At 43.6% G+C, this 16,515-nt stretch overlaps 1 protein-coding gene across 2 annotated transcripts in view; it reads right to left on the reverse strand.

The window, feature by feature from the left end:
• The window catches only part of LOC144503872 (protein FAM117B-like), a 211,882-nt gene extending 196,639 nt beyond the window's left edge, over positions 1-15,243 (reverse strand). The window contains exon 1 of one of the 2 annotated variants that reach the window (XM_078228880.1): positions 14,707-15,243. In XM_078228880.1, coding sequence (XP_078085006.1) covers positions 14,707-15,109 — 403 coding nt within the window. In that variant the 5' untranslated portion in view covers positions 15,110-15,243. The remainder of the gene's footprint in view (positions 1-14,706) is intronic. The other variant, XM_078228878.1, reaches the window with a different exon arrangement.
• Positions 15,244-16,515: the final 1,272 nt, after the last annotated feature.

Raw genomic sequence — 16,515 nt, forward strand, 5'->3', positions numbered from 1 at the left:
TCCAAAATGTTCCATTTTGATCTGCACAATGGTTGACAAGCTGTCTGTTAGCAGAACCTGCAACTTTGAAAGCTCTGTGCTGGCACACAACAGTATCATGAGTTTTTAAGTCAAAACTATGAAAATTCAGTTATTTTCTCTCCCCATGTAACAACAGAACAGTTCTGGTTGGTTTCTGGTATGAAATCAAGATAAACACAAATGAACCATTTGACAAAACAAAGGGGGCTCGCTACATAGACCCAAAGCACAAAGTGACACCCAGACTATCCAACTAGTGGATATGACATCAAAAGTTGAATTTTAGAATGTTACATTCCCCTCAGCCCTTCAAGACAACATATCCTCTAGCTTTGGCTGGTGAAACAGCCTCACAGCATCAACACTGTCAAAAATGTTATACTTTTCAACTGGATCACTTCTAAACTCCAAGATTTTGGTCCCATTCTACTCACTCTCTCCTCAAAGGGCAGATTTTCATCCAAGGAATCAACCCAGTTAACCTTTGCTGCATGTCCAAGGCAAGCACATCTGCTTCCCTTTAGGCAAGGAGACCAAAACTGTCAATAGTACAGCAGGTGTGGTCTTGCCAAGATCAGATATAATAGTTGCAGGAATACTTCCTTACTCTTAAACCCCCAACCCCCTTGCAGTTAAGTACTATTTGCCCTTCTGATTGCTTGTTGCACCTTCACACTAGCTCATCTTACATGCAAGGATCCCCAGGCTCCTATGATTACCAAATTTAATAGTCTTAGCTTTTACCAAATATTCTACTTTGCTTTTCTTCCTATCAAAGTGGATAATTTCATACTTCGTCCATCTGCCACTTTCTTGTCCAATTATTTCCATAGAATTTTGAAGATCAAAACCAATGCATCCACGCTCTCTCTTGCTATCTCTTAAAACCCTAAACCAACAGGCCATTTAACAACTAAACATTAATTTATTCAAACATTTTCTTAACTAAATTTCTCACCCTCATTAGATCATTTGCTTCCCAGATTTTGCATTGTGCTTTACATCATCTACTGTGAAAGCAAACATTTAATATTTGTTATTTTCTATTTCCTGTTAGAATTTCTGTTTTTGCCTCTCAGGGACTCGTGTTGGCTTTCACTGTCTTCCTTCCTACAGACTTAAAATATACTGCAAGAGCTTTAACATTTGTTAGTTTACTCTCACTATTTTCTCCCTCAGTTTCCTTGTCATCTTTTGTTGATTTTTAAAACTCTCCCAATTCTCAAACTTGCGATTCATTTAGAAACTCAGTAGTATTCTTAATTGACCAGGTTTGCTATGTTTGTACTACTTTTCCAGGAGTTTAATTCCTCAAGAGAATGCATTTGTTGGGACTTAATTATTTAGTTCAATATTTGTCACGGTTTATTTACTAGATCGCCAATCTACAAAAACCTATTCACTTCTCATGCTCGATCAGGCTCAATTTAAATTTGAAATCTAGCTTCAGACTTAACCACATCACTATCATTTTCCAACTTAATATGAGATTCTACTTCATGAACACTGTTCCCCAGATGATGTTTTATAACAAACTGATAAATTAACTCTGTTACATAATGGATCTAAACAACCTCTTTTTGGTTGTCTCATTGACAAACTGGTCTAAAACTATTGAATACATTCTATCAACTGGTCCTCTAAGATACCTTTATCAATTTGGTTTGTCCAGTCTCCAAAATTCAAGCTTCCCAGGATTATTGCATTCCTCAAGTAATTTCCTGATATATTCTGTCCAACACCGATTACTGTTAGGAAATCTACAAAGTACCCATAAGGGTACCATAAGGATTCTATTTCCTGGGCTATTATCCTTTCTCCCAGATGCCATTATCTCATTCTTTGAGGGCTCTCACGCTTTTCAATCTTGTCTATCTTATCTAAAGGTCATGTACTATGGAATAGTTCATTTCCCACCTTGATGCATCCATGTTCCAGTAACCTTTAGTAGGTCAAACCCATTTCTTCTTCAATTGCATCATTAATTCATCCTTTACCAAATGAATGCTTCATGCGCTCAGATTGAACACCTTTAACTTTGGTCTTTTTTTTTTTACTTTGTACTCCTGATATGGCCTTCCTAACTCTCCCTTCTTAACAATCTGCTGGATTTGACTATGCTGCTCTGCAGCTTTGACTGCTTCAGATTTATAAATGTTTTTGACAGCTTTCCATTTAAGATGATGGCTGGCATCTTGGTAGTCAACTCTGTTAAGTTTCACTTGGTGTGCCTCAGGAACACACACTGGCAGAGCAGTCACAGAACTGCGGAGGAAGACAGTGGACTAAAAAATTGCACAATTCACAGGCCTCATTTTCAGCCAATCAAGCTTTTGTTTCTGCTCGCTTCTTTCAATCCTCCTCCGGACAAGTCAGCTTCCAGAGGTCATCTTTGGCATTTCCGTCTCATTGCAGATACCCCTGTAAGTGAGGTATGGACACCAGTAGTTAGCTCACCATACATAATGTCTTCGGGTGTACAACAGTCATTCATCCAATAGCTCTCCTGGCTCAGCAACATTCATTGGAGGCTTAGTGATGAGTGCACTTTGGTGAAATTAGCCCTCTCCAGGACCTAAGGTGGTGACCTTATCCTGCCAAGTGTACATGAGACAGCCAAGATGGAAACTGCTCAGCCTTTTCTCCTGTCACACATATATTGTCCAGCTATCACAACTGCAAAGGGCAGTGATGTGTTCTGTCAGGTTGTTGTTGTTCCAAATTCTTACTCAGCTGAGACAACAGCAGCAGCTTTTGCAATGCACATATGGATTTCAGCATCAGGTGAGATTCCTGGTGGAGTCTAGATATGTGAAGCTATTGTGACAATAATGTGCCTTTAAGAATTGTATGCAAGTTATGTTTTTGAGCAGGATCTGTTATAACAGTCTGTTCTGACTGGTGCAATGTTGTCCATATACTGCAGCCCTGTATTGTTACTACAGCAACATAATTGAGGCTAATTGCTAGAATGTTTGTTTTAATCTGAACAAATGCTGTTCTGCTGTTTTCAGTGTATTCCCCTGTGGTTTTGCAGAGTAGGGTTTGATTAGGATGATTGACAGGGTGCAAATCACATGACTGGGTGGAACTAGGCTTACATAGAAAGTTCAAACTTAGTTGCTTTTTAAGGTGCTGCTCAGAGTTGCGGGAGAGCAGTGCCTCTCTTTTGTCCTCTCTGAAGGTGGATACTGGAATCTGCCAGGCGATAAGTCTCTTTCTCTCAGTAGTTGTTTGAGGATCCTTCTCTGGAAACTATTATCGCGATTTCTGTCCAGAAGTGTTAAAAGGGTGAAAAATAGAGCACCACATGGGCATACTTGTTTTGTACCAACTAATTCTGAAGAAGAGTGCATGTCTGCGGGGATATTGCTTTAAATTGGAACCATGGAAATTGCTGGTTAAGAATTATACTTTGTCATATTTAAACATTTTAACTGGTGAAAGTAATGTGAATTTCTTTTGCTATATTCTAACTGTGTTCTTAAATAAAGTTTGTTCTGATAAAAGCTTCCTAGTGGGTCAATTGCATCATTCCTGGAGTGAAGCACCTTATGCTCACCCAATTTCCAAATTCTAAAGTAAAAGTTAGGGTCTAGGTTAACGTCACAATATATCTTGGGACTTCTGATCTGGTCTAACAATATCAACAACCTCCAGCATTATGTATGCCATTTCTGATTAATGGTGATATGGCAACATCTGGGTCTTGACATTTGGCTGATGCCAAACTTCTTAGACATGAAAGAATCTGTCCATTTGCCTCTGAAGAGATTCTTTAGTAGAAAAAGGTAATGGGACAACTCATAAGGACTTGGCACATTTTTGCCTTTGATTTCAGCTGATCCGTTTTCCATCAGCTCTTGAATGCAAGTAGACACGTCGACAAGAACAGGCACATTTCAGCAAATTGAATAAACAGTGAATGTTGATGCCAGAAGACAACCCTTACTGACCCTATTGCGGATCTCGAAGGCTTCCAATGGTGTCTTGTCATAGCTGCCCATCTTATCATCGTTAAAAAGAGAACACAAAAGCAACTTTGACACAGCCAACTTTATTCAGCAACTTAAAATAGACCCGTCTCTGCTCAATGCCTTGGTGAAATCAATGAAGGCAATACATAGTGGTCTCCTTTGTGAACAGCATTTCTCTTGCAGCTGCCGGACTGAAGATCATGTCAATGATCCTAGGATGTAGGTGTTCAAACAAAATCTACAATCTGACAAGGGCAACATGGGCAAGTAATGTTCCCACAATGTTCAGCAAGGAAATGCCTCAATAGTTATTACAACCACTCTGTCACCCCTCATCTTGGTAAGAAGTTTAACACCAGGTTAAAGTCCAACAGGTTTTTTTGGTAGCAAAAGCCACACAAGCTTTCGGAGCTGCAAGCCCCTTCTTCAGGTGAGTGGGAATTCTGTTCACAAACAGAGCATATAAAGACACAAACTCAATTTACATGAATAATGGTTGGAATGCGAATACTTACAACTAATCAAGTCTTTAAGAAACAAAACAGCATGAGTGGAGAGAGCATCAAGACAGGCTGAAAAGATGTGTATTGTCTCCAGACAAGAGCGCCAACCATTATTCATGTAAATTGAGTTTGTGTCTTTATATGCTCTGTTTGTGAACTGAATTCCCACTCACCTGAAGGGGCTTGCAGCTCCGAAAGCTTGTGTGGCTTTTGCTACCAAATAAACCTGTTGGTCTTTAACCTGGTGTTGTTAAACTTCTTACTGTGTTTACCCCAGTCCAACGCCGGCATCTCCACATCATGACCCCTCATCTTGCACAGGGTCACAATTTTTGTATCATGTATATCCTGACACACTACCCTCTCCGTCTGGAGGAGACGTTTGTGGGGATGCGGGAGTGCCAGTTTCCTGTGCTCAACGAGTTCAGGTAATATAGCATCTCCTGGAGCTGTGCCAATAGCAAACAAGTCAATAGCTTTGCTAAGCTCCTCCACAGGGGGTTTGATGTCCTTCTCTTCCACAGACAGGCTCTCAAATGATGTTGAGCTTCTCCAATGATGATGTTCGCACTAGAGTACAATTCAAGATTGTGCTCACCCATCTCAACTGTGTACTGCAGTCATTGATGACCTCTCATCTTTTGTCTCATTGGAGCAGTTTTCTTCAAAGGATTTGTTGCTTTTTTGAACACAGATGCCCCTAACATTTTCCATGTCATAGGAAATCTGCATATTTGGACAAGTTACATTCAGTAGTCACTGGCACAGTGCCAGCAGTCTATTGGACTTTCCTTCAAGCAACTCAGTGCATTCAGAATCCTCTCACTTGGATCTCTCTTGCAACCAATGAGATTAGATTGCTTGGCTTAAAGGACAGGGTCCATTACAGCCATGTTAGCCTCAAACCAGTCATTATTTTATTGCTCTTGCTCATTATTAATTTACCTACACTTAAACCCTACCCCTTTGAAGTTCCAAAACCTTGCTGTAATTAAGGCCATTTTGCATCTCTTTTGTAAATCTGTTAGAAAATTTCAGTGTGTCAGATTGACTAAGTGGTTGAATCTGTTAAAAATTTAATATCACATTACTTGCCTTCTAATCAGCATTTTATTTGAAATCACTGTCTCATTTGAACATTTTACATGCTTTTTTTTAAAAAATAAAATATATTCCTTGCACAGATTTCTCCAAACTGGTTAGAACTTGGATTTATTGGTACCTAACACATCTCAAATAGTATTTAAACAGCCAATTTGAATTACTTTTTAAATACAGAAGTATTGTTACGATAACAGGGACCCAAGCTGGGAATTGAACCCAGGTTCCTGGCACTCTGATGCAGCAGTGCTAACCACTGTGCTGCCCTATGGTGAAGTACTACAGGTGTTTTCTACCAAATTTGTCAACATTGTGCAGACTCCATACAGACCATGCTGCCAATATTCTCCCCACGTCTGCATGGGTTTCCTCCGGTGCTAAAGTTTCCTCCCGCAGTCAGAAAGGTGTGCTGGTTAGGTGCATTAGCAATGCTAAATTCTTCCTCAATGTACTTCAATAGGTGCCGGAGTGTGGTGACTGGGGGATTTTCACAGTAACTTCATTGCAATGTTAATGTAAGCCTACTTGTGACACTAATAAATAAACTTGAAACAACTTTTTGCATATGCTGCTAAAGAAGCATCAGCTTTGATTTTGGAAGGTGCCCCAGAGAGAAGCTTTTAAGAAAGCGAAGCAATTGTAACATTTATCAAGTTTATTGGTGCATTTCAATCCATCTAAAAAAATTGGTGTTCAAACGTGACACCTCGCCATATGGCATCAGTGCATTTCTGTTTCACAAGATGGACGAAAGGTAACTTAAAGACCTGTAGGGTACGTCTTGAGGACCCTTCTCAGATGTTGAAGGAGGATACACTCAAGGTTGAAGGTGGTGGTTTTGTCAATAGCATATAGGGTTAAGAAGTTCCAGCAGTGTGTGTAGGAGGTACTTTGCCATTGTTACAAACCACTCTTGGATTTTTTAAAGATAAGGCTATTTCAATCATATCAGTAAGAATTCATCATTGGGCATTAATACTGTCCATCTACGAATATACATTCAAGCACCAGCTTGGAACACATTGCAGATGCGCTGCGTCACCTGCATTTACTGGTATGTAGCTGCAACCCCACTGGACCCTTGGAAATGGCCTGGCCAGCCATGGCTAATAGTCCATATTGATCACGTTGGCCCATTCATGAGCACAATGTTATTGCTCCTTGCTGATGCATAAAGCAGACGGAAGTGTTTGAGGTGAAGTTCCTGACATCACACGCTACAGTTGAGAAATTACGCCAATGTTTTTCCACCCATGGAATACACGAAGTCATCGCTTCTGATAATGAAACAGCCTGAGTGCCGAGTTCACAATATTACCATCCTCAATGGTATTAAGCACATTAGGACGGTGTCTTAATATCCAGCATCCAACAGACTAGGTAAACGAGCCATCCAAACCTGGTCTAAAGAAGCATGATGTGGCGATGCCGTTGACAGATGCTAAAGAAGCAGTCAGGAGAGACCCTGGAGACCAGAATCTCATGATTCCTTCCAGGCTATAGAATTGCTCCAAATTCAGCAACCAGAGTCTCACCAGCAGTTGTTAATGAACCGTCATCTCAGAATGAGACTGAGCCTCATGTTTCTAAATTTGCCAGGGGAGGTAGAGGCCAGCCAAAACAGTCAGAAGACAAACCATGATTCATGTAAGTTAACCCATTCATTTTCATGACACCGTGTATGCGAGGAATTTTGGAAGTGGGTTGAGTTGGGTCCCTCGAATTGTTATATCCATATCTAGACCTGTTTTATTAAGTGGACAGAGAAGGAAGGATCATCCGGAAACACGTAGACCATGAGAGGACGAGTATTGTTCCAGCAGCCAGTACTGCCATTAGGAGCTAAATTGCCATCTGGGAATGTTGACTATCCAAACACTGAAGTACCTGGTCGTCCTGTGGCAGCACAACCAATGTCCCCATGGAAACAGATAGAACTGAACTGCCTGCGCTTGAAGAGGCACCTGTCATTGTGGTTTCGGCTGACAGCAATCCTGTGGAAGTGCCCCAGGCAGAGTTACGCCGCTCCACAAGGATTCTGAAACTCCCAAAAGATTTAATTTAATTGACTAAATAATTCATGTAACTAAATGTTTATCTTGGACTGTGTAAATTGAGTATTGACATTTTTGTATAAAAGGACTTCAAGGGGGAAGGATGTGGTCATTGTCCTTTAAGGATCATCTGCAGAGTAAGGGTCACATGACCTGGGGAACCAATCAGGGAGATGGGCGAGAGATCACTGGTGACACCATGGTTCTGTTCCAGAACCTTTTCTGGAGCTGACTGGCAGCCATGTGGCCGTATGACAGTTATATATAAACAAATGTTGCAGTTGTTATTTACCCAATTGGCGAACCGGAGTTAAGTTCCATGACAGCATTTCATGGATTGATAATTTACTTAACGATCTGATCAGCATTCCTCTCAAACAGCACCTCAAAAAAAATTGGGAAATTCCAAGGTCTATAATAAGGGTCCTACATAAACGCAAGATGGCTGTTTCTTTTATATGCACCATGGGATAAATAAGGATACTTTTTTTGAATATTGTGTCATATCAACTCAATGACTATTTTTCCATTGGGATATTAGTCTGCTCATCTGCATTCAAATGTGTAGTGAGACTAGAAGATTGTACTCTTCACATTGAAGTTAGGAGGTTAACACAGTTCAGGTTAATAATTGACTACAGCTTTCAAGTGTGAACTTAACAAAAATAGCACAAAAAAATAAGCAGGGCACAAAAATTGACAGTTGGCAACTAATTATAAAGGTCAGGACAAGAGAACTGAATATTTCCCATTTCAGGTAGCTGTCACTTTTTTGGTCATTCATGGGAGTGTCAGTGGCAAGGCCAGCATTTGCCACCCATCCCCAATTGCCTCGAGAAGATGGTGACGAGTCACTTTCAACTACAGCTGTCCACATGGCGTTAATACACCAACAGTGCCGTTATGAAGGGGTTCCAGGGTTATTTGATTTGTCACATGTACAGTGAAACATATTGTTTCTTGCACACTATACAGACAAAAAACATACCGTTCATAGAGTAGAGGGGAGAAGGAAAGGATTGGGTGCAGAACAGAGTGTTGAAGTTACAGATAGGGTGAAGGAAAAGATCAGCTTAATATATATGTCCATTCAGAAATCTGATGGGAGCAGGGTAGAAGCTGTTCGAGTCGGTTGGTAAGTGACCTCAGACTTTTGTATCTTTTTCCCGATGGTGGAAGAAAGTATATCCGGAGTGCAGGGAGTCCTCGATTATGCTGGCTGCTTTCCTGACGTAGCAGGAAGTGTAGACAGAGTCAATGGATGGGAGGCTGGTATGTGTGATGGAATGAGCTACGTTCACAACTCTTAGGTTTCTAGGGTCTTGGACAGAGCAGGAGCCATATCAAACTGAGATATAGAGTCAGAGGTTTACAGCATGGAAACAAGTCCTTCGGCCCAACTTGTACATGCTGCCCTTTTTTTTAAAAAAAACCCTTAGCTAGTCCCAATTGCCTGCATTTGGCCCATATCCCCCTATACCCATCTTACCCATATAACTGTCTAAACGCTGATGGCAAAATTGTACCTAGCTCTACTACTACCTCTGGCAGCTTATTCCAGACACTCACCACCCTGTGAAAAAATTGCACCTCTGGACCCTTTTGTATCTTTCCTCTCTCACCTTAAACCTATGCCCTCTAGTTTTAGACATCCCAACTCCTGTATTCAATGTTCTGACCAATGAAACCAAGCATGCTGAATGCCTTCTTCACCACTCTGTCCACCTGTGACTCCACTTTCAAAGAGCTATGAACATGTACCCCTAGATCTCTTTGTTCTGTAACTCTCCCAACGCCCCAGCATTAACTGAATAATGGAGGTCAGTGACCAGTGGAGTGCCCCAGGGATCTGTTCTGGGACCCTTGCTGTTTGTCATTTTCATAAATGACCTGGATGAGGAAGTGGAGGGATGGGTTGGTAAGTTTGCTGACGACACCAAGGTAGGTGGTGTTGTGGATAGTTTGGAGGGATGTCAGAAGTTGCAGCGAGACATAGATAGAATGCAAGACTGGGCGGAGAAGTGGCAGATGGACTTCAACCCGGATAAGTGTGTAGTGATCCATTTTGGCAGATCCAATGGGATGAAGCAGCAGTATAATATGAAGGGTACCATTCTTAGCAGTGTAGAGGATCAGAAGGACCTTGGGGTCCGGGTCCATAGGACTCTTAAATCGGCCTCGCAGGTGGAGGATGCGGTCAAGAAGGCGTACGGCGTACTGGCCTTCATTAATCGAGGGATTGAGTTTAGGAGTCGGGAGATAATGCTGCAGCTTTATAGGACCCTGGTTAGACCCCACTTGGAGTACTGCGCGCAGTTCTGGTCACCTCATTACAGGAAAGATGTTGAAGCCATTGAAAGGGTGCAGAGGAGATTTACAAGGATGTTGCCTGGATTGGGGGGCATGCCTTATGAGGATAGGTTGAGGGAGCTTGGTCTCTTCTCCCTGGAGAGACGAAGGATGAGAGGTGACCTGATAGAGGTTTACAAGATGTTGAGAGGTCTGGATAGGGTAGACTCTCAGAGGCTATTTCCAAGGGCTGAAATGGTTGCTACGAGAGGACACAGGTTTAAGGTGCTGGGGGGTAGGTACAGAGGAGATGTCAGGGGTAAGTTTTTCATTCAGAGGGTGGTGGGTGAGTGGAATCGGCTGACGTCGGTGGTGGTGGAGGCAAACTCGTTGGGGTCTTTTAAGAGACTTCTGGATGAGTACATGGGATTTAATGGGATTGAGGGCTATAGATAGGCCTAGAGGTAGGGATATGATCGGCGCAACTTGTGGGCCGAAGGGCCTGTTTGTGCTGTGGCTATGTTCTATGTTCTAATAAGTCCTGCCCTGGTTCAATCTACCAAAATGCATCACCTCATTTATCTAGATTAAACTCCATCTGCCATTCGTCAGCCCACTGGCCCAATTGATCAAGATCCCATGGTAATCAGAGATAACCTTCACTGTCCACTATGCCACCAATCTTGGTGTCGTCTGCAAACTTACTAACCTTGCCTCCTATATTCTCATTCAAATCATTAATATAAAATGACAAATAACAGTGGACCCAGCACCGATCCTGGATATCCGGACAGGATCTCCACTGATATCTGGATTTCTATGGTGCATCTGTATAAATTGGAGAGAGGTATAGTGGACATGCCAATTTTCCTTAGCCTAGGTAGAAACGTTAGTAGGCTTTCTTAGCTATAGCATTGGCGTGGAGGTACCAGGACAGCTTGTTGGTGATCTGAACACTGAGAAACTTGAAGCTCTCCACTCTTTTCACTTCATCACCATTGATGTAGACAGGGGCATGTCCTCCACTACGTTTCTTTAAGTCGATGACTATTTCCTTCGTTTTACTGACATTGAGGGAGAGATTGTCATCGCACCATTTCATCATGTACTCCATCCCGCCATTGTTTGAGATCCAACCCACTACAGTGGTGTCATCGGCAAACTTGAAAATGGAGTCAGAGCAGAATTTGTCCACATAGTCACAAGTGTATAAGGGGTATAGTACAGCCTTGCAGGGGTATTGGTGTTGAGGATAATTGTGGATGTGTTACTTATCCTTATTCATTGCAGTCTATGGGTTAGGAAGTCGAGGATCCAGTCACAGAGGGAGGAGCTGAGCCCTGGGTCAGAGTTGAGAGATGAGAGTTGGGATAATGGTGCTGAAGGCTGAGCTGTAGTCAATAAATAGGAGCCTGACATAAGTGTCTTTGTTATCCACGTGTTCCGGGATTGAGTGTAGGGCCGGGGAGATGGCGAATGCAGTGGACCTGTTGTGGTGATAGGGAACTGTAGTGGATCCAAGCTATCTGGGAGACCAGAGCTGATGTTTGCCATGACTAACCTTTCGAAGCATTTCATAATAATGGATCTCAGAGCCACCAGGCGGTAGTCATTAAGGCACACTGCTTGGCTTTTCTTTGGTACAGGGATGATGGTCGCTTTCTTGAAGTAGGTAAGAACCTCAGATCGGAGTAAGGAAATGTTGAAGATGTCTGCGAATAGCCCTGCCAGCTGGTCCGCGCAGGATCTGACTGCTCGTCCCAATACCCCATCCAGGTCAGTCGCTTTACGTGGGTTAACTTTCAAGAAAGCCAAACTGCATTGATGATCTTGGTTCAACCAAGACTTATGGGGCTGATGACATCCTCACTGACCATTTGCTCAAAACGAGCATAGAATGCGTTGAGTTCATTGGGGAGGGGTGCATTGTTTCCAACAGTTCTACTTGTCTTCACCTTGTAGTCCATTATTTCGTGTAGACCTTGCCATAATCAATGGGTGCGCGTGTGGCTCACCTTCAACTCTAGCTTGGTCCAGTATTGTCCATGGCATCTTTCATGGTTCTTTGTAGATCATATATGGCCCAGCAATGAAAGAACAATTAAGTTCCAAGTCAGGATGGTATGTGGCTTGAAGAACTTGGCATATGGTGCCCCCATTTGTCTGCTGCGCCTTTGTCCTTCTGGTGGAGGTGCAAGTTGGGGCGGCATGGTGGCAGTGATTAGCACTGCTGCCTCAGTCTTCACAGGCCTCTCAGTGCCAGGAACCCGGGTTCAATTCCTAACTTCGGTCACTGTCTGTGCGAAGTCTGCACATTCTCCATGTATTAGTGTGGGTTTGCACCGGGTGCTCCAGTTTCCTCCCACAGTCCAAAAGACATACTGACTAGGTGCATTGGCTATGCTAAATTCTCCCTCAATGTACATGAACAGGCGCTGATGTGTGGCAACTAGGGGATTTTCACAGTAACTTCATTGCAGTGTTTATGTAAGCTTACTTGTGACTCAAATAAATAAACTGAAGTTTGGAAGATGCAGCCAAAGGAGGATTGGTGAGTTGCTGCATGTATATAGTACACACTGCTGACACTTTACAGTGATGGAGGGGGTGAATTGTTAAAGGTGGTGGGTGGAGTATCATTAAGTGGGCTGCTTTGTCCTGGATGGTGTCAAGCTCGAGTGGTTTTGGAGCTATATTCACAGGCAAATAGAGCATATTCCATCACAGTCCAGACGTGTCTTGTAGATGGTGGACAGGCTTTGGGGAATAAAAAGATGGTTACTTGCCACACAATTGCCAACCTCTGACCTGCGCTTGTAAGCACAGCATTTATATAGCTGGTCCAATTCAGTTTCTGGGCAACAATAAGCCCCAGGATCTTGATGGAGGGGGATTCAGCGATGGTAATGCCATTGAATGTCATGGGGAGATGGTTGGATTGTTTCTTGAAGATGTTCATTGCCTGTCACTTGTGTGGTGCTAATGTAACTTGTCTCTTAGTGCAATCCTGCATACTACCCAGATCTTACTGCATACAGACATAGACTGTCACCTGCATCAGGTACATCCTGGGGACAATATTTGTATTTGAATGGACGAACTCCATAGTCTTGTACAGGTAAATATATACTTACCAACTTCCATTCAACAACGAACAGTTCAACCCAACCTCAAGATCCATTTTGCCAGGTTAATCTTTTAAACTTCTGACAAATGCTCATCATCCGAAATGTAACTCAGTTTCTATTTGCCAAGTGTTTCTTGCATTTTCTGTTACTATTTGGAATTAAAAACGGTCTTATGAACATGCTAAATTGTTTCAAAGGCCTTATAAGCCATAAGTAGAGGATACCAACTGCATGCAAAACACACAATACAGTACACAAACTTGAGCTCCAATCCCTGTTAAAAAAAAGTTCAGTAAGAAGTCTCACAACACCAGGTTAAAGTCCAACAGGTTTATTTGGTAGCAAATACCATAGGCTTTCGGAGCGCTGCCCCTTCGTCAGATGGAGTGAAAATCTGTTCTCCCTCCATTTTCACTCCATCTGACGAAGGGGCAGCGCTCCGAAAGCTTATGGTATTTGCTACCAAATAAACCTGTTGGACTTTAACCTGGTGTTGTGAGACTTCTTACTGTGCTTACCCCAGTCCAACGCCGGCATCTCCACATCAAAAAAAAAGTTAGCACTGGCTAATTTCATATGACTGAACACAAATCCAGAAACCATTGTATACATGAGAATTCTGTATACAAAAAGAAACTATGGACATGCATTTGGTTTTAAATCTCATGTTTTTACTTCTTGCTCGCAAAGAAATTACATAGGAGACAAGTTAGAATTGTCCATCTGCAGCTTTGCTTAGAGTCAGTTAAACCAATGTCCTGTGGTGGTTCTGCAAGGGGATTCCCCTAAATAGTTCTGCTCCCAACCATTAGTGTCTTGTTCAAGCTCTCACAAAAAACAGTGGAAAGCATAAATTCTTTCAGGATGCTTTTCTGATGCCAAAGGGGTAGAATACAACAGAACAGATACCCTTTAAATTGTGATTGACTCCTTGTTCCCCGGCCAAGTTTTCGAGCAAGACGAGGGTAGGAAAACGAATGGGAATCGTAACATCTCCAGGTGTGCACCCAATATTCACACAGTACCGTACTTACCCTGAGGAACTACATTCCTCTTCCCCACCCCCACCGAACGTTGTATCTGGAAAAAAATGCTGCACAAAGCAATGAACTGCAGTCTGTGTTTTATTAGCTGATCTCACCCAGGGCAGCAGTTCCACTAATACATTTAGTCTCAGCGCCCGAGACTATTGGGGGCGGGGGAAGAAAGTGAATACAGAGAAAGTTAGCTGGAGCTTGGATCGGCCTCTAATACTCCTGCTGAGAAGTGTGCATGTGCAGCCATTCAGGGGAAAAGAAGACCACGCTTGCTTGGTCGTGGTGTCCTTCACAGATCAACAGCCTGCTGACGCTCCTTGTGTCGGCTTACAGGAACAATGGCCTGAACAACTACATCCCAACTAGCAATGTCCTCATGAAAAGGAAGAAAATCGACAGTGGAAAGAAAAATCGTGAATTAGAAACAATTTAGCACATTGAATTTGTAACTTTGCATCAGTTACGTGTTTATCCGGAGTGAGCTACATACTTAGTCCCAAACAAAAAAAAATAAAAAACTTCAACGATGATCACGTTTCTTGGAGAGATTATAAGTTGCTAACCCCCCAGCCTAGTGTGTGTGTTTGGAGCAGTACCTTTGCAGATGGGAGAGTTGGGGCTCTTCCTCTCTGGGGAACCCTTGTGTTCTGGAGATTTCCTGTGCCTGACCCGTGAAGAATCTGCCCCCGAGGCCCACAAAGGGGTGGGCGAAGAGCAGGGAGAGCTGGTGGTGGCGGCGGCGGCCGCCTGGTGCTGCTGCTGCTGCTGTGTCCTGGTGGGGCTGCTCCGCGAGTTGGCCGCCGTCTGCTGCTGCCGTCCCGCTCCACCGACACACCTCGTCGGGCTGCCCTGCTTCAGCTGGAACGGCACGGTGGCCCTCATGGGCTGAGGGCGGCCGACGCTGGTACTATTACTACTGTTATTATTAGCAGCACCGCCTCCGCTACTCCCGCTCATTGCGCCGGTCGGAGAGCCGTTCCGGCGGACTCGCTGAGCCATCTTCCTCTCGAGGGGCTGAAAATGCGCACACTCGGTGCCGACAGCTTTAATGTGGCTGTGAGGGCGAGAGGGTGGTTTTATGAAGTGAAAATGCCTCAGTGCGGTGTGTCCCCCCCGGCCAGTCGCGCTCTCTCTGTCTCGCTCTCTCCACCAGCGCCGCCTCGCGCGCCGCCCCCACCTCTCACCATTGGTCGCACGCGCACGTCCGAACCGCTGATTGGATCCAACTGAAGCCGCGAGCGTCGGCCCCGCCCCTCTACGTCTCACGTCACGTGCCCCTTTCCCGTCGCCCCGGGAGACCTCCACCGCCTTCCATTCAAGGCCCCGGCCGCCTGGCCCCGGGAGGGGGAAGGGAGAATTGGATGTAAACAAGACCCGCTTCTTCCTGAGGTAAAGTGCACACTCTAGCGGCAGGCGGTGGCAATCCAGAGAATACGTTTATTCGGATCGACAGAGGGGTGACGGTTAAACTGCCTTTATTATTGTGACCAGTCGATCATCCCAGCAGCTTTGAACTCCACCAACAACTACCAAATTCTTACCACACTCCCGCCCACTACAACTATCAAAGCTACAACCCTAAAGGCTACAAATAATTTCACACATCTCGGAAGCACAATTTCCAGAAATGTCTGCAGAACAATGAGCTGGCAAATAGAATTGCCAAAGCAAGCTCAGCACTTGCCCACTTTTGCAACAGACTGTGGAAGAAATCACGTCTCAAACCTACAACAAAACTTACTGTGTCCAGAGCTATGCCCCTGAGACCTGGACCAGACCTATGAAGTAGTTAGACAGGTTCCATGTGAGATGCATTCAGAACATCATGGGCATGAAATGGGAGGACAAAATGCCTAACATTTAAGAGCAGAAATGTCTGGAATTAAAACACATCATCAGAACCCAGCTCAGATGATTTGGACATATTTCATATATGACTGAAGATAAATCCTTCAGGCAGTCTTGGACTCACAACTTAAATTTGGACACTGCCTATGAGGCAGACCAAGACTCAGGTTCAAGGACTCCTTGAAGGAAAACCTCAGGAAATGTGGCATGTCTACCACAGACTAGAAGAAAATGCACAAGAAAGAACTATCTAGGGAGTAATCTCAAGTTTATTGTTTCCTTCGAGCAACACGAATAGGAAAAAGGATAAAAGGAAATAAAAAGCAAGTTAGAAAGAGTGCAGTCCCAAAAAAGCAAACAATTCACCCTTGTCTGTACCGTGGAAAGCCACACAGGTCTTCAAATGGGCTTCACAGCCACATTGGAATGCACAACAGATGACACTATGTATGCAAGAAATGGTCAACTTTGATAAGGAAGGAAAACACAATTACAATGTGATCTCCCCATATGTAGTCAAGCCAAGATGGTTTTCAGTTAATGGAGGGAGTAGTGGG

This window comes from Mustelus asterias, chromosome 14 (assembly GCF_964213995.1).
Source record: "Mustelus asterias chromosome 14, sMusAst1.hap1.1, whole genome shotgun sequence".
Classification (NCBI taxonomy): Eukaryota; Metazoa; Chordata; class Chondrichthyes; order Carcharhiniformes; family Triakidae; genus Mustelus; species Mustelus asterias.